General features: G+C 41.3%; 1 protein-coding gene across 15 annotated transcripts in view; it reads left to right on the top strand.

Annotated features, from left to right (window-relative positions):
* Positions 1–23,487, top strand: part of CAMK2D (calcium/calmodulin dependent protein kinase II delta) — a 164,540-nt gene that overhangs the window by 54,262 nt on the left and 86,791 nt on the right. For all 15 annotated transcript variants that reach the window (XM_056855971.1, XM_056855961.1, XM_056855970.1 and 12 more), the window contains exon 3: positions 15,274–15,333. In XM_056855971.1, coding sequence (XP_056711949.1) covers positions 15,274–15,333 — 60 coding nt within the window. The remainder of the gene's footprint in view (positions 1–15,273; positions 15,334–23,487) is intronic.

Here is a 23,487-nt window from a genome sequence, read left to right as displayed (position 1 = left end):
ACTGACAGAAAGAAAATGTTTTTTTCCCATATTTATCTAGAAAATTATAGAATGGGAGGGGAGAAAGGGAAAGAGTTGAGTGAAGAGAGGCCTGGTATCATGGCAAGGTTACCACCTCTGGTTTGGGAAATTCCTGGAGGTTTTGTGCGTAGAGCCTGGGGAGGGCAGGAATGGAGGGTGCTTAGTGGGTATAATGCCATAGAGTCCACCCTCTGAAGCAGCCATTTTCTCCAGGGTGACAAATCTGTGTTTTCTGGAGAACACTTGTAATTCTGGGAGATCTCTAGCCCCCCCCCTCGAGGTTAGCAAGCCCATATCACGGACTTGAATGGCTTAGATTGTTATACTTTACATATGATAAGAGAGGTCAGAGGTTCTAGCCTCTATCTTACAATGAAAGTAGGTAGAAGTGCAATAAAGTGCCATAAATAACTAAGGAAGACGCCATTTGAAGCATGAGAGTAATGATATTACTATGATGTAATATCAGAGGTTAAGGAGAAGTGAAGTTGAAGAAAAAAGTTGAGGTAGGATGAATGCCAAAGTAAATTATTTACTGAAGAAAGCTACGAGTTTATAAATAGCTTAGGGAGTTAGAACCCCCATGGTTTTGAAAGATTTGAGATTGTATCTAGCAATATGCTTTTTTTAAAAAAAGCTCTAAAAGCCCTCATTCAAAGCTACCCAGGTAAAACACTCTGATTCTAACAGAACCAGAACAGAAGCAATTTTGGGGTTGGGGCTGATGGTCATATGTGCCTTGCAATCAGAAATCATGTTTGCTGAGCTGCAGGTCCTACTGTGTTCAATGGGACTTGCTCCCTAGTAAGCCTTGGTAAAGTTAGCAGAACAGTCTGTGATAAAATAATGGTATTATCAGCCGGTTTGCAGCTTTCCTTTACGAGCAAACCACAAGGGAAGACAACAAAAGAAGCTTGCTTTCCATAACTTCGGTCCATGTCGTTTATACACACAGTTCCTTGAAATTCAGTTTGTGAGTCATCTCTTGTACGTTATCGTGGGAGCCAGAATTTAGAATCTTGGAATAAATTTTAATTCAGACATGAAAGAAGTAACAAAGCCAAGGTTCTTTAGGCATGACTCATAATTTACAGGCTGTGAACCGGATCGTTCAATGGAACTGCTTCCAGCATGAGGCCTCCAGTCAATCAAAGTTTTGCCAGAAAGATGAATTACTGATTTGTTTCTTTTTTCTTCCTTATTTGTATTTTTGCCTCTAATTTTAGCTCCATCCTGAACGCAGGTTTGTACACTTTCTACATACATAGGAAAGGAAGACAGCGTTCCCATGGTTGGGCCTGACTTGTATCCAGTTCCAAAACTGGAAAAGCATGTCTCGCTTTGGAAGCCCCTGTGGTGTTCCTGAAGGTCTGCTGACATCCAGAAACAAAATTTGTTGGGGCTTTACTGGGCTGCAGTGAGAGAGGGAAATGGAAGTCTCATTCTGTGGGCCAGTGTTGAATATTGAAGGCCCATGGATCGTGATTGTGGTTAGGAAGAGTCAGGTCAGAGCACACAATAAAACAGAGTCAAAGACTTTTTCTTAATCAAACAAAAATCCTTTACTTTCCTAAACAGGGTAGGTTACATGGGATGAAAACAAATAACAATCTTTCTATCTAGGTCCCTATAAAAGTTGCTAGAGATTCTAGCAGGTACTATGGCTTAAATCCCTTTGTCTGTGTCCCAGCTCAAGAGAGCTGAAACAGGCATCTTGCATCTGTGAGATTCAAAACTTTTACAACCTTAACAAAGGAACAGGGCAATAAAACAATTCTGACTCTGTACCTTTCTGCACATTTGCAATGGCGTTTTGCTAGCCAATAGACTACTGACATCTGTTATTTCATCATCTTATTGAGACTATCCAAACTGTTGAAATAAACAAGTTAACCCTTTAACTGCCCTGACAGAAATGGAACTCGCATTGAATCCCCAACAGCCAGGCTGTGAGTGGTGATGAAGAAGAGTTGGTTTTTATACCCTGTTTTTCCTCTGCTGTAAGGAGCCTCAAAGCTGCTTACAACCGTCTTCCCTTCCCATCAAGAGCATTGATGGTTAGTAGTAGATCAAGAGATCCCAAGCCAAAGACCAAAGGCCTCTCTAGCCTGAATATTGATGTTTTCTGAAACAATATTTGTTCCACATGATAGTGAATAATACCAACATTCTTCAGCTTATGCCAGGTCTTGTGCACCATAAATGCACATTCCCTAAAACATCAGCTAGGCACTGGATATTTTCAGCATATTAGTTCGTATCATCCAACCCTCATCTTTACAAAACACTCATATGGGTTCCTATTCAGCATTGCAATCAAGATTAATCCATAAAGTTAAGTAGTTTGGAACTGTGTCCTCTATATGGAGTAATAGGGTTGGATCCAGCGATCTATCATTGGAAGGCATTCATGGATACAGAACTTGCTTTGGTCCCCCCCAATAGTCCTTTCCAGCCCCAGGAAAGCTGATTCCTGCTGTGGGTCATGCAAGGACTAATTACTACACGGATTGGGCCTGAAATGAAGAAGGGAGTGGTGCAAATTCATCCCTCCTACCTCTTCTGTGAGTGAAGTTGCACTAACAGCAGAGGGTGGAGAGGTGGATGTCATGTCATAGGTCCTACAGCCCTAAGAATTTTACTGGGGCCAGAAATGACTGTTGGGGAAAAGATCCTTGTACCCACAGATTACTGGATCCAGCACCCTAACTGGTAAATGCTTGTGATGGCCATCCACATTGTTTTTCCCAATGAAACTAGAAAACATTTATTCCTCTTTCCCTCCATACTTCTGTGCATTCCTACGATGGTTCTAACTGGTTCCTTATTGCTTACCTCTCTGAAATTTCCACACTTGCATAGAAAATAGAAACCATCCCCTGGTTTAACTGTCTAACAGAAGATGTCTGAGGTTGTGGGAAATGCTTGAACGGGGGTGGGGGGTAATAAATTATGCTCTTTTATTTAGGAAGCTATTTAGCTAGTGTCTGTGATCCTAAACTGAGTTTTGAAAAAGGCAGTAATTAACGAAATGGGTAAATGAGAACATTTTTAAGTTTGGGGAAAACTTACTACAAATTGCCAAAATGGGTTGAGAGGTCACGTTTCAAAAGATGTACTGATGTAAACCCCAACATCCTTGAGGTTTTTATTAGTTTTAATGGGTGTCTGTCTGGAAGAGCATACTGTTTGAGGTGGTTAATTTCAATGTGTTAACTGATTGAGAGGGAAGATTCCTCAGTAATTAGGAGCAGAAAGCTGGCCATGTAAAGGGAATAATAATTATTATTATTAATTTTTTGCTCCGTGTGCTTCTTTTTAGAGAGATAGGCTTCGAAAGATGATTATGAAGAGCCAGGCCCGCTCTAGGCATTTTTGTCAGTCCCACCCTCCCCCATCAGCTGTCATTGCTAAACAACTAAAAGCAAGCTGTGTTTATAAGCTTGCTCATCGCGCACCACAGTATGCATTTCGCTGTATTATTAGTGCTCCTGTCCATTTTTCCTTATAAGAATTACAATATTTTTCTGTGTATAAGATGATGGTTTTTTCTAAAAAAAATTTGTTCCAGAATTGGGGGTCGTCTTATACACGGAAGCCTGGCCCGAAGACGTTGCCGCTGGCCCCGCCCATCAGCTGACGGGCAGGGTGGGCGGTAACCGGTTTGAATGCTGGATGCTGGCCGGCCAGGGCCACCGGCCTCTTGCTCGCTCTCTCCCGTCAGCTGTCAGCGGGGAAGAGAGCGAGCCACAAAAGAGGCCAGTGGCCCTGGCCAGCCAGCTTCCAGCATTCAAACTGGTCGCCGCCCACCCCGCCTGACAATAGGGGTCGTCTTATACAAGGGGGCATCTTATACATGGAAAAATACGATACATTTTGTCAATAAAGTGGGTACTCTGCAACAGAAATATAATCCAACCCCCCAGAAGGTTTTTTAAATTTCATTTTGGAATGTTGAACATGAATTCAGTTTTCATTTATTTTAGAAATTGGCACTCTGCTAGTAGTATAGCCCACCACTTGTCCTCCAGTATTAAGAAAAGCTTTGCTTGCTCTATGTTGGGTAACTGGCAAAGAACCACAGACGATTTTAAAAAAATTACAGGGCAACCCTAAGGAAGAGCTGTAACTTGAAGGCTCACCTACACTGGTCAGCTATAGTAAAGGTGGTGCTGATGTAACAACGCAACTAATTTGATAGTAAACACTGCATTAATTTATATTTTTAAACTTATGTACTTTTCTAAGTCCACTGAAGTCAATGGGCTTGGTGGTAGAAAGTGCAGCTGATTTATGGCAACCCCTCATGGGATTTTCAAGGCAAGAGACATTCAGAGATGGTTTGCCATTGTCTGCCTGTGCATAGCAATCCTTGGGGTTGCCAACCTCCAGATAGTAGCTGAAGATCTCCTGTTATTACAAACCTTGCCTTTCTCAGGCTCCACCCCTAAAACCTCCTGCCGCTGGCGAAGAGGGACCTGGCAATCCTGGACTTCCTTAGAGGTCTCCCATCCAAGTACTAATCAGGGCCAAGCCTGCTTAGCTTCCGTAATCTGACAAGATCTGGCTAGCCTGGGCCATTGGGGTTGGATGTTATGCTGCTTTGGTTGGCACTGTTAGACTTCTAGCCCCTTTTATTATGCCACTTTTATTATTAATAGTTGCTTACATCAGCTTTCTAATATTGGTTGGTAACTGCCACCTGTTGTAACTTTGTGAGTTCCTGTCTCTTCACGTTTTTGGTTCCTAGTTCATACTCCAGCACATAGTAGTAGTAAGTGAAGGCTCTGTTGAAAAACTATCAGCAATCCCTTGCTGTTATGCACCATGAGCCAAACCACAGATTTTAAATCTGCTTGAGGGAGGAAGTAATTGGGAACGCTGACCTCACATTTTCATCTGTGCAACACTTATTTTTAGAAACAATGTCACTGAGAACCATCTTTTTGCTCAGATGTTATTTTGGGAACTGGAAATTGCATTAGTGTTTTGTGAACTGGAATTTGAATCTTCCTTGGTGTGTGAACATGTAAAAGCTGGCTACTGTCATTAAAACTATCAGCAAGGCAAAATGACAAGGCAGGTAAAACGCAGTAAAGTGAATGGAGAATAAGGAAGATACTGGCTCGTAGCTTGAAGAGGTAGTGATGAAAATATATCTGATAACGACTGCAATTATTCAAGTACAGATTTCCAATATATGTACTTCCACTATTAAACTGAAATCTGCCATTAGGCATTGTGCTATCCTTGTAGCTTTATTGTCAAAATTGTGTGTGCCTGATGGATAAAATTAGAATGGCAACCAGTTCAGTATACTATTAGAATCGTTTCTGCTCACCCAAAGCATTGTAGGGAAGCTTATTGGGCTTGCAGCATCCTGTGATGTGACTGTGTAGTGTAAACATATATAACATACTTTTGTTTGCTTAAATGTGCTTAATTCTTTCCATAATGTGCTATGAGATATATGATGATTGTACACTGTTGATAATGTCCATGTTTTAATGAGGACTCTATAAAAATATGCTGTTACTATTACCCTGAGCAAGGAGTCTCCACTTAAGTTGGGGGAATTAGCTGGAGACAGAGAGCGAGAGAGGGTAACTGGGATCAATAACCTATGTATACTAGGATCGTCCTGGGTGAGAACTGTTAAATGAGCAGGCAGTTGGATAATTGAAATAGGTTTTATGAAAGAATAAAAATAATAAAAAACAAGAAATATATTTTAAGCTGTGAACATACATACGCAAAGCATACAAGAGCTGACTAAGGGCGAAAACGCACAATCGCTTTAGCCTCCTTTATTCCCTGTTTCAGCTAGGATTCAGCCAGGATCGGATTCATGCTTTTTGCTGAACGTGTGTTTGATCCTGGCTGAATCCTGGCTGAAACGGAATAAAGGAGGCTAAAGCGACCTTGCGTTTTCGCCCTATGAGCAAAGGGAGGAGGTTGGATAGGGTTTCAGGGAAGGGTGATAGTTACCAGTCTTGAAGGGACGTCGACAAGAACGCCAGTAAGGAGGGAAATGACCTTCTGGAGCAAAGAAGAAAGGCCCACACTCAAGTGGGGGTGGGTGCACAGATCCAAGCCGCGCGCGCACACACACACACACATTATGATGGACCTCAATTTATACCCCAAGAATGGGTCCTGACACGGTATGAGGTGTTCTGGCAGGAAATCCAGAGAACAAAGAATTTGTTGCTTTTCCGAGGTTCCGACAAAAGAGTAGAAGAGGCTTGGTGGGTCATCAGGTTCCAAGAGAATGCCTAGGCTAGTCCCTTGAATACTAATTGATTGGAGGGATGGGTGCAGATATGGTGAGTGATGGTCTGCTCGGAGTGCTTGATTAAATCACCGTAGGGTGACACAATGAATTTTAGTTAGCCCTATTGTTAAACCAGGCACACCTTAAGGCCAGGGGTAAAGGTCAGGTGCCAACCTCCTTCCTGCCCAGGCTTGACACACAAGATGGATCCCAAAACTCTCTGAGGGGCATCCATTTTGAGGAAGAGCAGTGCCCTGCTCTGATGCCAATCTTTGGCCCATGTGCCTCCATGGCAGCCTTCCCACTTCTCAAATGGCAAAAGATACATGTGGTAAGGCAGCATATGGTGCTGTTTACAACTTTCTCTTTTCCCCTATTACTTTAATGGCACTGCTCATGTAGCCAATTCGGCCTTGAACAGTGTCACACTGAGATTGAAACTAAAGAAAAAGGACCTATATATTTTTATATGTGTATATAAATAGATATCTAGATAACCAATGAAAGAATTAATATATTTTAATTTTAATTGACTGGGAAAGAAACTTGGCAACTGCCAATGTAGTATTAAAATCCACCCCAGCTAAAAGGATCCTCAGATTATCCAATTCACACAGAGGGTCCCGGATAAAAGGTTTTATCCATCTGTTTCTAGCCTCATTGAGCAGGGCACAACTAAATAAAGAATGCTGAAGAGTATCTATTTGGCCAGAACCACACTGACATACTCGTTCAGAGTATGGAACCTTATTTAAATAACCCATGAGCTCCTCTGATGGAATGGCATTTAACCTAGCCAACATGAATACTCGTCTGTATCGTGGGACTGTCAGGAAGTCAAAATATGTTGGAAGAAATTCTGGCAGATTTAAACCTAGGTATAAAGGTGAACATACTCTACGTGCTGTTCTTGTAGTACTTCTAAAATCCAGTTTTTGCAAACAGCTCAGGATTGAAGAAAGAGCTGCCGATGGTCTACTATAGTTGAGGTCAGCAAGAGGAATTCCTAAAAACTGGTTCAACCAGTTTGCCCCTCTAGTTTAGGCTATAGTTTCAATTTTGCTTATAGAAAAAAAAAGATTTATACTTTGAAATGTCATAAATATTCCACATTCTGTCATTTTACTAAGTAAGTTATAAATTGTGCATTTTAAGTTGGCAAAACAGTAAGATTAGGGTTGATAAGAAAATAGGTATTACCTATATTTCTGTCTTTCCCAAAATTTCTGGGTGATTAAAAAATGTTTTTTCTTCTAAACAAACTTTCTTCACTTCTTGAAATTTTACATATCTGTGTGCAATAGAATTTGCTTGTGTCATGATCTGGTTTGAACATAACATACTTTGCAGCTACTGAAACAATTATCTTTCAGATTATAAACTCATGACAGTTCTGTTTTGATTTGGTGTGATTCAACAGAAAATGTTCACCACCTGGTTTCTTAACCCTGATCAGCTATGAGCCAGTGGCTTTGAGCCAGTAGTCTCAGTGGTATCCACCTTAGTTCTCTGTCAGTAAAACTGGAATAATGCTGATGACATATTTCGCAAGGCAGTCACAGAGATGAATGCGGGAAGGCTTGCTAAGTTCTTCATGTACTTCTCATGACGCAGAAATTGTTATTTTAAACATATATTGTCGGTCCGTCGCCTTCTGTCTCGTGCTTTTTTTCCAGATTAACTCAGGTTCTGAAGTCTCTGCCAGATCAGTAGCTCTTACAAGAGCTAAATATAGTAAAGGGGGAATGAGCCTTAGGAGAGCACTCAGTGAAGGATAAATGCAGTCTCTCTCTTTTTATATTCTTGTTTTGGAATCCTTTGGCAGCTGAGTGCAAATGTGCCCTCTTTCATATATATATTTTTTTAAATGCCTGTAGGATGAATTGTTAATGTCAACAGGGTTTTTATTATTATTCCTGATCTATTCGGTGATCACGAAGCATCTCAAATGAATTTAATACATTTTGGGGGGGTCTTATTTTTCAAAAGGCTGGTTGAACAGAAACTACGGCGCAGTGTCCATGCACGGAAATATCTTGAGGCATAGTGTGTGCCCTCATTTGGGATCTGTTGGTGCTTTTAGCCAATGACCCATTAGAGAAAACTGGCTCTTGTTGGAGAATCCCATTATTGCATAGAAGCATCCATTATGCTTTGTATTATCTATGGGAAAGTTGTCCTGGCAATAATGGCTACCTGACAAGTACTTAGAAACAGGAAACATTAGGAAGATTGGTCTCTGCTGAGGAGGAAAACACTTTTTTTCTTAACATCAGTAGTAGCTGATATATTAGAACAGAGCCTTACTTTTTAGACACAAGCTCCCTCTGAGAGGAGAGTAAATAAAGAGGGCAGTTTCAAATGTTTCCCTAGGAGAAGGTGATGCTTACTGAAGTATTTGGGTTGAGAAAAAAAGTTCTTTGTGAGAAGTCCAGGAACCTGTGTTCCCTAGTATGGGCCTTGTTGGCTGTTGGATGGATTGGGGGGGGGGATGTCTGTTTTTTCCGCTTTAAACAACGAGGGTACTTTCTCTGTGGAACACCTTAAGAATGACATGCCATGTGATATGAATAATCAAGCTGCTTTTGAATTCTCTGGTGAGGTAAATTTAAAAAAATGCCCATTTTTTGAAATGTCAAAGAATCATCATCTCCAGAAAAGAAAATTAGGGCAGTTGTATTTAGGGACAGTCACTGAGTAACAGACTTCAGCTTGTTAAAAACATTCCTGATTTTACAATTAGGATGAAACTGTTCTGCAGAGTTCAGCAAAAGGATACATAGTCCAGGTCACGACATTCAATAGGCATCTTGCTATTTTAGCATGCTGTGGTTAGCATCTGGAGTCTTCAGAAACCTTGTAAAGGAGCAAGAACATCTGATGGTGATTTCTAGCCTCGTCCAAAATTCATCAGTTCACAGCCACCTATATGTCTTGTTGTGTATTAGATGCTGTGTAGCTTTGTGGTTTGTTCTGACAACTTGGCCAGGCAGAGTATTTCTTGGAGAAGTGAGTCACATAGTTTATAGGAACAAGACATTTTATTCATTATTTAGAAAATGTAAGGCAGCTCTCGCTCTGTAACCATTACCTCAGACCCTGTTTACACAACATTTTGTGGCCAATTCACACATTATGAAGATCTAATGGCTGCCAAACGATATGTCTTTTGGACATGTACTGGACATCCACTTCTGAGAATTCAGTTCCCATGTGTGTAGGTGCGTGATTTGGATGAGGAAAATGGTGTCCAGGGAGACTGGTCTTAAGCCTTCCCTCATACGGCAGTTTTGTAACTTGAAATGGCCCCAGAGAGTCATTATGGGCCATTGGGGAAACCTACTTGCAGCCATCAGTGCATGTTTGTGAACTCTTTGGTTTCAAGGTAGGGCTGGGAGTACTCCTGGAATTTCAATTGATCTCCTAACTAAAGAGAGCAGTTCCCCTGGAAGAAATGGCAACAGTAGATGGAGTGCCATGTGACATCATGTCCCCACTGTATTCTGTCCCCAAACTCCACTGTCCCCAAGGTCTGCCCCCCCTTGAAATCTTCAGGAATTTCCCATGCCATAGTTGGCAACCCTACTTCAAAGATCTCTCCCCTTATTGGCTGCCCTCAGAAGTCATGTACTAACGCTGTCGTATTAATCTGAACATGCAGAGTGGAGAGCGGGATTACATCCAATGGCGCCCCAATGTGTGTTCAATATGATTTGTGAACAAAAACCTATATGAAGTGGACACACAGTTGAGACCCTTCATTTGCCAGTGTTCCTGATCACATGGATGCTTGCTCTATGCTTTGATCACCTAGTTATTCACAGGCTCTTGTTCACAGGTTACATCCAGCCTCAGTGGAACAGATGGGGGGCCAGCAGGCACAATCCAGCTCCTCATATACCCATTCACTCTTTCCAGAGATCAGTTTATGAAAAGCATGCAAACAGCTAGGAAAATAGGTCCAAAGGAAACTAGCCTAGAGTTGCTTTGGACTCTCATGCATCATGGCAATCCACTTCTGAAATGGAGGGGGGTTTCAAAAGCAATTTGTGATTTCGCATGTGTGTATACTGATCAAAACATCTATACTAGACAATCTTGTTGGGCAGTGCAGGCATTGGATTCTGACCTACATAAGTTAAATAAAATTATCTGCTTCAAGTAATATTAATAATATGTGGTAGCCACATGGCTACTGCTTGAATGCACTGTATGAGATTATCCTTAGTGAAAAAGTAAGGTCATTCTACTGTTGATATCCTGAAACCATTGAGGGAAAAAGAGTTACACTAAAAGGCAGCGTTACTACTTGATTCTTTCTTCCTGTATACCAAATTTGGTTTTTTAAATTATCTGCATCGTGGCTTTGCCTTGAAATATTGAGGTCCATGGAAGCGATTACAGTAATCTCAACATTCAAATCTACCTCATACTTTAATATGTCCAGCAGATTATGAAGCAAAGTATATTCAGCTTTATTCTGTGTAATACTCTTCCGGTCCACTTCATCCCATAGTCTCAGTGTAGCTACAGTGTTCCAGGCAAGTTGCTGGTGTGTTTTGTGCCTAAAAGCATGTGTGGTAAGTCACAACCAGCATTCCGCATTGGTTCTGGAGGCACAGGGAAGGAGAGAGGACATTGTGGTATGTGTGTTAGTGCTTTAGTTTTGGGTGACAGAGAAAGGGAGGACCGGCCTAGGAATCTCAGCAGTCAACAGCAGATCCAACTCAGGCCTTTCCCATTTCCCCTAAGCTAAAAGCTCCTAGTTTTAGAACGCTTGTCTGCTTCTAAAAAAAAAAAAAGTAGACTCACATAACCACTTCTGGTGGGGATCAAGATTATGTGATATGTGTTTATAGACAAGTTGGTAAGCGGCATGTGCCTGCTACGGCCATTCTCATGATTATCCATGGTTATGTACCCCATAGTGCAAGCCTATCCAAGACCATTGATTTCAATTGCATTGAATATCAAGATTATGTGATATGTGTTTATAGACAAGTTGGTAAGCGGCATGTGCCTGCTACAGCCATTCTCATGATTATCCATGGTTATGTACCCCATAGTGCAAGCCTATCCAAGGCCATTAATTTCAATTGCATTGAATATCAAGATTATGTGATATGTGTTTATAGACAAGTTGGTAAGCAGCATGTGCCTGCTACAGCCATTCTCATGATTATCCATGGTTATGTACCCCATAGTGCAAGCCTATCCAAGACCATTGATTTCAATTGCATTGCCAGAGTGTCTGGACCACACCAGAGGGTCCTTGAGCTTTTCCACATTCTAATTTTCCTGGCTTGTAAATTCCTGTTCCTTGGGGGTGTGGGGGAGGCTGTGGAAATTGTGAAAAGGTGAGCCATCTGTGACCCTCCCTGGACAAAAAAAAAAAAAGATCTTGCCACTGTAGTGTATGCCCTGGTAATATCTAGATTAGATTAGTGCAATGCGTTGTACATGGGGCTGCCCTTGAAAGCTGCCCAGGAGCTAGAGTTGGTACAGAATGTTGTGGCCCGAGTGTTGACTTTGGTGGGTCTTAGGGACCATATCACTCCAGTCTTGTTCCACCCACACTGGCTTCCAATTTGCTTCTGGGCTCAATTCAAGGTGCTGGGATTGACCTTTAAAACCCTGTATGGCCTGGAACCAACATACCTTAAAGACCACCATCTCCCATACAAACCTACCCACTCACTCTGGTCGTCCTCAGAGGCACTACTTTGGTGTCTCCGCCATCTGAGGCCAGATGAAAGGGCTTTCTCCGTTGTGGCACCAAAACTTTGGAACTCCCAACCCAGGGAGATTCGTCTGTCTCTCTCTATCAGTGTCTTTCACCAGCAGGTGAAGGCTTTTTTGTTTCATCTTGTATACACCCAATAACAGTTATTGACCTTCCTAGTATTGTTTGTGTATGTGTTTTTAATTGAATTTTACATTTTAACTGTATTTAAATTGTTTAAATGTTTTTATGTTTGCCAACTTGTGGACCCAGATTGGGCGGAAAGGCAGCAGTAAAATGTTGTAAATAATTTAAAAAAATTGTTATTATTTTTGTTCATTTGTTAATCTCAATATGATGTCAGGGCAGGAATGGAGGCTACCTTCTTTAAAAAGTGAAAGCTCATTCCCTGCTACCAGAGGCCCTTTGAATGGGATGCCAGGGACTGAATTTAGAATCTTTTGCAAGCAAAGTGTGCTTACAGCACACACTGGTGTGTACATCAGTACATGGAACTTGAGGAGGGCCTGCAGCTCAGTGGTAAAGGGAAGTCAGCCTGAAGGAGTCCTTGAAGAAAATGGAGGTAAGCTTGTCAGAAGCCATCCTCAAAGCCATCCTCTCCACTCTCTGGCATGCCCAGCTGTACAGAATGACTGTAGAATTGGCAAAAAGACCGTGATTCTGCTTCCTGGCATGACCACCTGTGAGAATTTGTCCTAAGGTGCGTGTCGCCCTGCTGACTCACCTCTTCCAAGGTGCTATCCCTGCTTAGTGGCTGTTGAAAACTAAGTGATTAGTTAATAATAGATGACTCAGAGGAAATCATGAGCTATTCTCAGACAAGCAGAAAATTAGGCTAAAGATCAGAAAATAATTCAGTTGTAAATTATTCCTTCAGTCACAAGTAATTGCAGCACTCTTTGAGGCCTTTGTTTTGCTAGCTATAATACGCTCAGCTTGGTTGTGCTCCAAACTGGCTCATTTTCAGGAGCCCAAATTGGCTTGTTCCCTAAACTTCAGGCTTTTATTCCTTCCTTTCAGAAGACTTGTATACTTCAATATTAAGTGATTAACAAGACAATTCTAGTCCTACACTAGTCTATTAAATATAGAACATTCAGAATCTTTTAATAATAATCTTTAATTCACCTTTGCTTAGTTAGAGATGTGAAAGCTCGGGGGGAGGGGGACAAAAACACAGAGGGGAAAAAACCTTTCTTTTCTACCTTTTTTCCAACAGAAAAATTAGGAGTTTGGTGGGAAGGGAACAATGAACAAAATCCTATGAAATGTTTTCTCTTTTGAAATTACAAACACTTTTAAAGACCAATTTTTACTTAGTTGTAATGTGTAGTATAAAGACTTTTTAGTGTGTAAGCTGATCTACAGCTTTCAAAAATGATATTCATGTGTATGTTGTAGACTTATACAACACAATCTTAAAAATATAATGTGTGACAGTTGTCCACATTTAATATGCTTTAATGTGCATTATAATAATGCACAAATGAAGAATTCAGTATAAGGTTGCCAGCTAGTGGACAATTAGTGGGAGACTCGAGGGGCCAGAGACATGTAAAATGCCCGCACTTTGACAGTGTGACATCACTTCTGGCGAAAACCCAGAAATGATGTTGCATCAGGATGATGATCTAGGCTTCCGTTGAACCCTTATGCTTTTACCAGTGGAATTCTAAAAAGTCCGTACCAAATGGTTGTAGGAGTTGAGGGCTACTCTAATGGTAGACCTGGCAACCTTTGTTCAGTACTGTTGTGACTACATTGAGACCATTTTTGGTTAAATAATACAGCTCCTTTTGTTTACAATAAAATTAATGTGTTCTATTTTCAACTCCCCCCCCCTACTTCTTAGTATGCTAAGGTAGCATAAGGTGCAACAGTTTACAATGAGCGCGATCTCTCTTTCTCTCTCTTGTATTCATAATTTTTGCTTGCAGAAAAGTTGTACATTTCATACCTGTGCCAAATAGGATAATTTTTATATTGTCTACTTTATAAACAATGCATTTACATTGTTAATGTAGTAAATAATGTTAAGTTGATAGGAAAATAAGTATTGTATATATTTCAGTTTTTCCCACAATTTCCATTCTTTTCTGGGGAGAAAAAAACAAAGACAACTTTTAGTCTCCCACTCATGGCTTTAACATTTCTGAAAATTTTACATCTCTAACTTGGTACTATATTTGATATACTTTTATTTTTTATAGTTCTTCATCTTAAAAAAAAAACACAAAAAAAGCACTCTCCTTCCGGCACCGCAGTCATTTGGGCATTTTAGGAAGTTGTTTTAACCTTCTGCTTCAGAAACAGTGGCCCTGAAAGAAAACTGTAGAGAGGCAGTAGCTGCTGAACTAATTCAAATTAAAATTCATGGTTGTTAGAAAATGATGTTGTAGGTCAAGTCTGAATGTGGCATTAGCTCAAGAACAGACAGTCCTCTCAAATGTCTGCTTTTAGGGGCACAGATCTTGTTTCCTGTTTCCTGTCAGTATTTAAAGCTGTCCTGTTTCCCAGTGATGAAAATTTAATTCTCTCTGACTGAATCTACATACTGCCACAGGGGACCAAATTCCATGGAGATTTCCTCACAATGAAGGATTGTACCCACTTTTTCTAAAGGGAAAAAGAAATAACATGCCATTTAAAGGCAAACCAGTAGTAGAGATAATACTTATTCTTACAAAATCATTCTTACAAAACCATTGCAAAGCAGGTGAGTCTTATTATCCCTCATATTACAAATGGTGGTTTAAGCAGAGAGACTGAGGATCTTGTTGAAGGCCACATAGGAAGATCTGAAGTGGGGACATCCCAGATCTCATTCCTAGTGACTTACATTGATTTTAGAAATCGTTCCTGTGCAGAATGGCTCATCAGCGAGTTCTGTTGACTCTTTGAAAGTCAATTGCTTACTTATATTGTATTTCCATCTATTGGTCACCCACCCATGGAGCGCATGGTGTGCAAGGTTCTCATCTCCATTTTATCTTTACAACCTCGTTAGACATTTTAAGATAAGAATAACTGATTGGCCTAAAGCCACCCAAGTAGTTTGAGTGAGGATTCTGAAACCGGTCCTAGACTGATCCTGCAGCCACTACAATGGCTCTCTGTTCTTCTAAGTTATTAGCGCAGAGTCCATATTTCTGGATATATTGCCTAGTTTTTGGTTACATTTTAAGTAAAATATTCTTGTTCTTACTAAACATATGAATCTTAATATTTCTTGCAGATCACCAGAAATTGGAAAGAGAAGCTAGAATCTGCCGCCTCCTGAAGCACCCAAACATTGGTAAGGATGAATAATATATTTAGATCAGGGGTCCCCAGTTTGGTGCCCATGGGTGCCATGACACCTGCCAACACCTTCCCTGTGCCCTCTAAGTATTCTTACGAAGTGCCTGGGGCCAGGTGGGGCTTTGGTCCATCAGGGTTTCTCATTGGCCATTGGAGTTCTAATTGGCTGTACAGATTTTTTTTTTAAAAAAAGTTACTTTGGCAGCAACTGCCACCACAGCACAAGGGTCTTCACTACATGACTGAAGGTAAGCTATGTGTGAGCATGGCAATATTTTTAAAACAATATGTTAATTTTAAAAGGCAGTGAACATCAAAACATTTCAACAAATAAGGTATATGTAAAACAAACAATTCAATAAAAGCATATAAACAGACAAACACACATAAGAACACAATAAGGGAGGAGGGCCAATAACAGTTACTGGGGATACACCAAACAAACAAAAAAATCTTCACCCACTGGTGGAAGACAACGGTAAAGGAAGACAGACGAATCTCCCTGAGGAGAGAGTTCCAAGTTTTGGTATCATGACTGAGAAGACCCTTTCTTGGGTTGCCAACAGTCTAGCCTCAGATGGCAGGGCGCATGAAGCAGGGCCCCCAGCGATGACCAGAGTGGATGGGTAGGTTCATACAGGAGAAGGTAATCCTTAAGGCATGCTGACTTGAACTCAGCCCAGAGAGTGATATGGTCTCTATGGTACCAATATGGTACGAGAGCGATATTGTCCCTATGACCCATTGCAGTCAACATTCTGGCTGCATCTTTCTGTACCAACTGTTGCTTCTGGACAGTCTTCTAGGGAAGTTTCATGTAAAGCAATTTGCAGTAATCTAATATAGATGTTAAGAGCCCCATGGCTCAGAGTGGTAAAGCTGCAGTACTGCAGTCCAAGCTCTGCTCGCAACCTGAGTTCGATCCCGACGGAAGTCGGTTTCAGGTAGCCGGCTCAAGGTTGACTCAGCCTTTCATCCTTCTGAGGTCGGTACCCAGCTTGCTGGGGGTAAAGGGAAGACAACTGGGGAAGGTACTGGCAAACTACCCCATAAACAAAGTCTGCCTAGAAAACGTCAGGATGTGACATCACCCCATGGGTCAGGAATGACCCGGTGCTTGCACAGGGGACCTTTACCTTTACCTTCAATATAGATGTTACCAGGGCATGCACCACAGTGGTGAGATCTTTTTTGTCCAGGAAGGGAATCAGCTGGCTCACCAGCTGAAGCTAGCAAAAGGCACCTCTGGCCACTATTGCCACCCATTTAATTATTCCTATTCAGAGTGGCTTGCTGGTAAAAGAAGTAACCAACCAACCAAAGAACAGTTATTCCAAACAAGAAAATATTAGTGAAGATCAGATTTTAAGACTTTTCCTAACAACTTACACTGATGACCTATTTGCATTGAATCATGGCTGGCTGGCTATATGATGAAGTGAGGGTGAGTCAGTGACTTCAAGCTGCAGATTTTGGGGAATGGCAGCCTCTACTGCCTTAAAAATCATAATCAACTGCTGTTGGGCAAATATTTGAGCAGTAATGTTAAATGTGGTGTTGGAGGAGAGTGTTACGGATACCGTGGACTGCCAAAACAACAACAACAAATCAGTCGGTTATAGATCAAATCAAGCCTGAACTGACCCTAGAAGCTAAAATGATTAAACTGAGGCTGTCGTATTTTGGTCACATCATGAGACGACAAGAGTCACTGGAAAAGACGGTCATGCTAGGAAAAGTTGAGGGCAGCAGGAAAAGAGGAAGACCCAACAAGAGGTGGATGGGGTCTATAAAGGAAGCCACAGCCCTCAATTTGCAAGATCTGAGCAAGGCTGTCTGATAGGACATTTTGGAGGACTTTCATTCATAGGGTCGCCATGAGTCGGAAGCGACTTGACGTCACTTAACACACACACACACACACACACACACACACACACACAATGTTAAATGTAATGTAATTTTTTGAGCCTGATTTAAAAGTTTCAGGGGTTAGGGTTAGCAAAGTTGCTAGGTCTTGTGAAGTAAGAGAATAGTTATCTTATCTTTGGTCACTCACTTTCTGGTACTGTTTACCTCACAACCACTACTCCATAGGTAGGGCTGCTGTGTGCCTGCTGGAAGTAGAAGATCTCCTTACCCACCGGTACTCCAGCAGCCAGCAGGAGAAAGAAATTTTGCTTTTAAATCACCATCAAGGATAGCATGATGTCACTTCAATGAAAACCAAGCAGTGAAGTCAGTTCTCTCTAGAAATCTCTGAAACTCTATGGTTTTACAATACAGTATCTGCCAATTTCTAGAGTGGTATGACATAGCTGCCCTGACCTGGATGGCCCAGGCTAGCCTGATCTTGTCAGATCTCAGAAGCTAATCAGGATTAGCCCTGGTTAGTATTTGGATGGGAGACCACCAAGGAAGTCCAGAGTTGCTGTGCAGAGGAAGGCACTGGCAAACCACCTCTGTTAGTCTCCTGCCATGAAAACCCCCAAAAGGGGTCGCCATAAGTCGGCTGCGACTTGACGGCACTTTACACACACACACACACATGACATAGCTGGCCCTGACCTGGAGGGCCCATGCTAGCCTGATCGCGTCAGATCTCAGAAGCTAAGCAGGGTCAGCCCTGGTTAGTATTTGGATGGGAGACCACCAAGGAATACCAGGGATGCTGTGCAGAGGAAGGCACTGGCAAACCACCTCTGTTAGTCTCTTGCCATAAGTCGGCTGTGACTTGAAGGCACTTTACACACACACATGACATAGCTGATGGCTTCTCTGCCGATATTTGGTCACCTTACTCAAAGGCCATTTCAAACAATATATTTTCAGCTCATATGAGATGTCCCAAATATTGTCAGATGAAAAGTGAAGGAAAAGTGAATTGGAGCATATTATGTATTTAAGGACACTGAACTGTTAATAAACAGCAGCAACCCCCATGATCACTACTGTTGAGAATGAAGTAAGTAGGGATATGGTTTCAGATGAGTTAAAGAGAAGCCTGTGGAATTTTCTTCATAAAGAATAATATTAGACTGGGTTATTTAAAAAGGAATCTATTTTCAATAGGACTAGAAAAGTGAACTGAATAAAGTGGGAAAACTGATTGTCTGAAATCACACTTTCCTTTAATTTTGTATTGTTTGTGAGGGTTATCTAGTGTTCATAGCATTGCTACACAAGAAAGGCTAGGGGATCATGGTTTTTTATGAAGCTTGTTTTCTTTTTTATACACACAATTGCATTGCAAATTATGTTAAATTACATGCATTTTATAGAAGGGGGAAAAAGAGGACAAAGACTCCTTTTCTCTTTTCATGTAACTTTTTTTTAATGGTATTAGTACTATGAATAGAATCCCTAAGGGGCAAAACAGACTGGGAAGCACCCTAATTTTCCCTTAATAATGAAAACCACTTCTTAAGTTTCCATTTTCTAGCCTGCTTCCTTTTGGCAAGGGCTCAGTTTTCCATGTTTGATTAATAATCACTTGGCACTAACACCCTTTTATCTTTCTCATTATGAATACTGCTCCCCGAGTATTTTTCTTCCCGTAGCTTTGTGTTGCTATGGAGCACTTTATTTCTTTGGTAATGACTGAAACCCTGTGGATCCCTTTAATTATTCCAGCAGCTATACAGGGTTGAAAGTCACCTACTCCCTTTAAATGCCCTGACCTGGATGGCCCAGGCTAGCCTGATATTGTTGTTTTCTGGCATCTATATTAATAGTGTGTGATAGCAAACCCTGGGGCAGAAATCTGGAAATCTTGATTGTTTGGAGAAGTCCCAGTATTCAAGGCATTACTGAGGTTGGAGTATCTTGCTGCAACCAACTTTTAAATGCTTTTGTGAAGTTGGGATGCAGATCTGGAGGGCTGGTTAATTTTGTGGCATATGAGAAATTCATGTTTGCGTGAATATGTGTTGATTCTGTCCGTGGCAGATTGTTGCAGAAGGTAGCTGTGTTGTTCTGCAGTAGAACAGCTGGATTCGAGTCCATGGTAGATTGTCAGCTTGGTTTCAGGCTGCATTAAACTGTGCCATATTTTTTAATCTCCTGTGTATATCCCAGTTGTCTGTCTTTAGATGTACCGGTAAATGTTAAAATAGCCATTGTAAGCGTCTCTAGTTGCCTCTGTGTAGTAAACAGTCTGGTTTTGCTAGCTTGTAATTGGAAGTGGCAATGCTGTTAACTTTAGAGTATGCCACATACTTCTAAACACTCTTGTATCAACAGGGATGCTTCTGGGTATCACATTTAGTGTAAAGTGGTATTGAGTAAAGCAAATGCGCTTGTTCGCCACTATTTAGAGAAAATAACTCAATGCTGGAGTAGCCAGAGCAGTACCGTAGCCATATCCAAATGCTAGAGAACAAATTACATCAAACAGTCACAAGTTCTTTCATTGAGAAATGACACCTACTCTCCATTGTATTCTAAAATGGAGATGGCACTCGGTTACCTTCAAGCTTTGTCATTGCCGTTTTTAGACATAGGCCTTCCAGCACAGTTCGTATTCCCAAGGTTGCGCTCTCACTTTAAACGAACACACCTGCAGTTGGCTGCCAGAAAACTTGAGAGAAATAAAAAATGGAATATTCCAATGGCCTGCCTTGCTTCTTTTCACAGATTTTTAGTTTTCGCACAGGTTTCTCACTTCTGACACTCAAAAAAGCTATTTTCAGCCACTACATTTTTGACACGTGTACCTCATGTTCATGCCCTGGCCTGGATGGCCCATGCTAGCCTGATCTCGTCAGATCTCAGAAGCTAAGCAGGGTCAGCCCTGGTTAGTATTTGGATGGGAGACCACCAAGGAATACCAGGGTTGCTGTGCAGAGGAAGGCAGTGGCAAACCACCTCTGTTAGTCTCTTGCCATGAAAACCCCAAAAAAGGTTCATAGTGTTGCCAGGCCTCCCTCTGACTGTGGTGGGAGGCTTCCACCAGTAATGTGCTTTGCCCGTTGATGCACTGAGTGGCAGCAAGAGAATTTTTTTAATCATTGGTGGCCCGTGCACTGTGACATCACTTCTGCAAACACAGAAAACTTTTACCAGAACCAATGAAGGGGATTGACCCAAATAAAAGTTCCTTGCTAATCTAAAAGCTAATGAATGTGCTTTCTGGTCTCCTTTTTTTGCCGTCATGTCACCGCCAACATATGGTGACTCTGTAGGATTTTCAAGGCAAGAGAAGTTCAGAGGTGGTCTGCCATTGCTTGCCTCTTATGGTGACCCTGTATCTTTCAAGGCAAGATACATTCGGAGGTGGTTTGCCATTGCCTGCCTTTGCATAGCAACCCTGGTATTCCTTGGTGGTCTTCCATCCAAATACTGCCCAGGGCTGACCTTGCTTAGCTTCCAAGATCTGATGAGATCCAGCAAGCCTGGGCTATGCAAGTCTGGGCTCTGGTCATATAGCTCACAGCAATTAACAATAGTTTGTTGATGTTAAGAGGGGCTAACGTTAATTATATGCAAGTGTCTACAAAGCAGCTTGGTCAGTCTGAATGCTGACTTTGCATGTGTAGAATCTCATTTTACATCCTAAGATGGAGAAGAACTACTGGGGAAGTACACCCAAGCACTATGTGGTTCTATACCCTGCAATTACAAACTCTGGCAATATTTTTGATGTTAAAATTAATTGAGAGAATTCTGTGGTTTAACACACCCAGTGACTTGCTAGTCCAGTAGAGGTTTTTTAAAATTTCTATGAACTGTTGACCTTTCATTCCATATTACGAATTACTCTTAAAAATCCTACCATTTTCTAGCATGGCTTGGTGCGCAGCATTGGGGGATGGGCTGCACTTCAAGAAGCGGAAGTCCAACAATCTCTTGGGCACGTGAAATTCATTATCTGGTTCTTTAGATCTTGTCCTGCCTTTCCAATGCCTTGAATACTGGGTAGTAAAAAGAGATGTGTATCTGCAGCTGAAGCTTGGATGAATTTTCTCTGAGGGGATTTTAAAGACAGTATTATTTGTATAAAACTACTTCAGGGTTTGCTGCAGACTGCTTGCTTTTATCCCCAGTGTATTGTGGGTGTCAGCCAAAGGTTAAAACCACACGATTTCACCCTATATTGTCCTCCTCCTCAAAACATTTGAATCGTGTCTGATTAAACCTTTAGAAGTCGATGAAACAGCATATGTAAAAGGTCAGAATGTGTGAAACAAGAATGAGACAACGGTAAGTTTGTGCCTTTTGAGTATTTAACAGGGTATATTTTTATATACTAAAGATGCTGTCTTAAGCACACAGACTAGGAAGGAATACCCATTGAACTCAGCAGAATGTCATCCCACATGAATGTGTTAGCCTGTGACCTTATGCCGTACATGTAGATATCAAAGTTCCTACAGAAACAACAGATGTTCATTTTTTTCCACTGGAACTTTTACTTTAAAAAAATACAGCATTGATTTAAAAACGCTTAACGTTTCATTCATCTCACGTCTTAGTGCTTAAAATGCCCTGCTGGCGAAAGACTCCATTGAATTCATTTCAATAGGGTTTGTGCCCTTGGAGCATTTGGAAGGTCAAGCTGCTCACTGGTAGAAGGCGGTGTGTTTGGCGGAGCAGTTCCCGAGTTTCATATTCACTTCCAGGATGTAATAGGCTGCTGCTCAGCAAGTAGCACCCCTTGAATGTTTACATGCTACTTGTGATCTAAATTGAGACTAGATCATAAACTGTGGATTAACGGTGGGAATGTGAAACATCTAGCTTGTGTGGGCATGTATTATTGTCGTTAGTTAATTCATCTCACTGTCTTGGGGAGTCTTGGGGCACCTGAAAGTCTTAACAGATTTACAGTGTAATCCTAAGCAGATCTACTCAGTGTCTTGCTCAGGTCCATTTAAGGGAGTTTACTCCCAGAGAAGTGTTTTTAGAATTACATTTTTATTGTAGCATAAGCTTTTTTGGCTAGAGCCCTCTTCCTCAGATATATGAAGCATGGCCTCAGTCAACAGATGGATATGGCAAGGAAAAATGTGAACTGTGGGGCTTCAAGGCCACAAAATGCAAGAAGTCTGTGAAATTTCTATGCAAACCTCAAAAAGTATCTATGATTAATGCAGTCACTATTCACAATACATATAGTAGATGGTAGCACAGTCTCCTTCTGGAGTCGTTAGCTCTTGGGGTTTTTTACTGCCTCACTATTGAGAGCAAAATAGTTTTGGGGAAAAGATTGCACACTGTGCTTCACAGATTCCAAATAAGCTTGGTTCAGGCATCTGAGAGGTGTTGGCCCTTAAAAAAACACCACATTTTTAGTTTTTGCCATATATGCCTCAGCCACATCTGATGAGAAACACTCCCATAGAGCTAGGAAGTGTGGTTATATAACAGCAAACCACAGTTAAAAAGCAGGCAACACTCCCTGCTCAGGAGAGGAGAGTGGACATGTTCATGGCTACTAGTCAAAATGAATACTAGTCATAATGCATACTTATTCTCTCTAGTGTCAGAGTAGCATGCCTATTATATTAGGTGCTGTGAAACACAGACAGGATGCTGCTGCAGTTGTCTTGTTTGTGGGCTTCCTAGAGGCACCTGGTTGGCCACTTTATGAACAGACTGCTGTTGAAGGGCCTTGGTCTGATCCAGCATGGGTTTTCTTATGTTCTTAAGTAGAATTCCAAAGTTGCCTGCAGGGTCAAAAAGTTTGGGGACCCCTGCTTTAGTAGTTAGTTTCATATTAAATAGATGTTTACAGTATCCCTCCATATAAATCAAATTTTAGATCTGGTTTTGATTTGACCTGCTCAGCCGATTTGGGCAATTCATTAGTTATAATATGTATTTAGTTGTATTCCCTTCCCCCAGTTCACAAATCTATAAAGCATACATCTGTTTTCTTGTGCAAGCTTGCCTAATGTTGATTAGCAGTGGCATCCGTTCATTGTTGTTAATTTTATGAAACAATGAATCTTTAAAAATGGAATTTTCCTCTCTGAACAATAAAGTTCTGGAAAAATTTTCCAACCCTTCTCTCCGTCTCTGCTGATATTCCCTACAGTAACAGGCCCCTTGCTCCCCAAGCATACTGTTTGTTCCAGGCTGTCAAACTACAGGAAAAGACAGGGTTATATCTGTGTAAGAACAAGTAGAATGTGGTTTGAAGCTTTTG

This window comes from Euleptes europaea, chromosome 9 (assembly GCF_029931775.1).
Source record: "Euleptes europaea isolate rEulEur1 chromosome 9, rEulEur1.hap1, whole genome shotgun sequence".
In the NCBI taxonomy this organism is placed as follows: domain Eukaryota; kingdom Metazoa; phylum Chordata; class Lepidosauria; order Squamata; family Sphaerodactylidae; genus Euleptes; species Euleptes europaea.
This window is presented reverse-complemented; position numbering and strand designations above follow the sequence as displayed.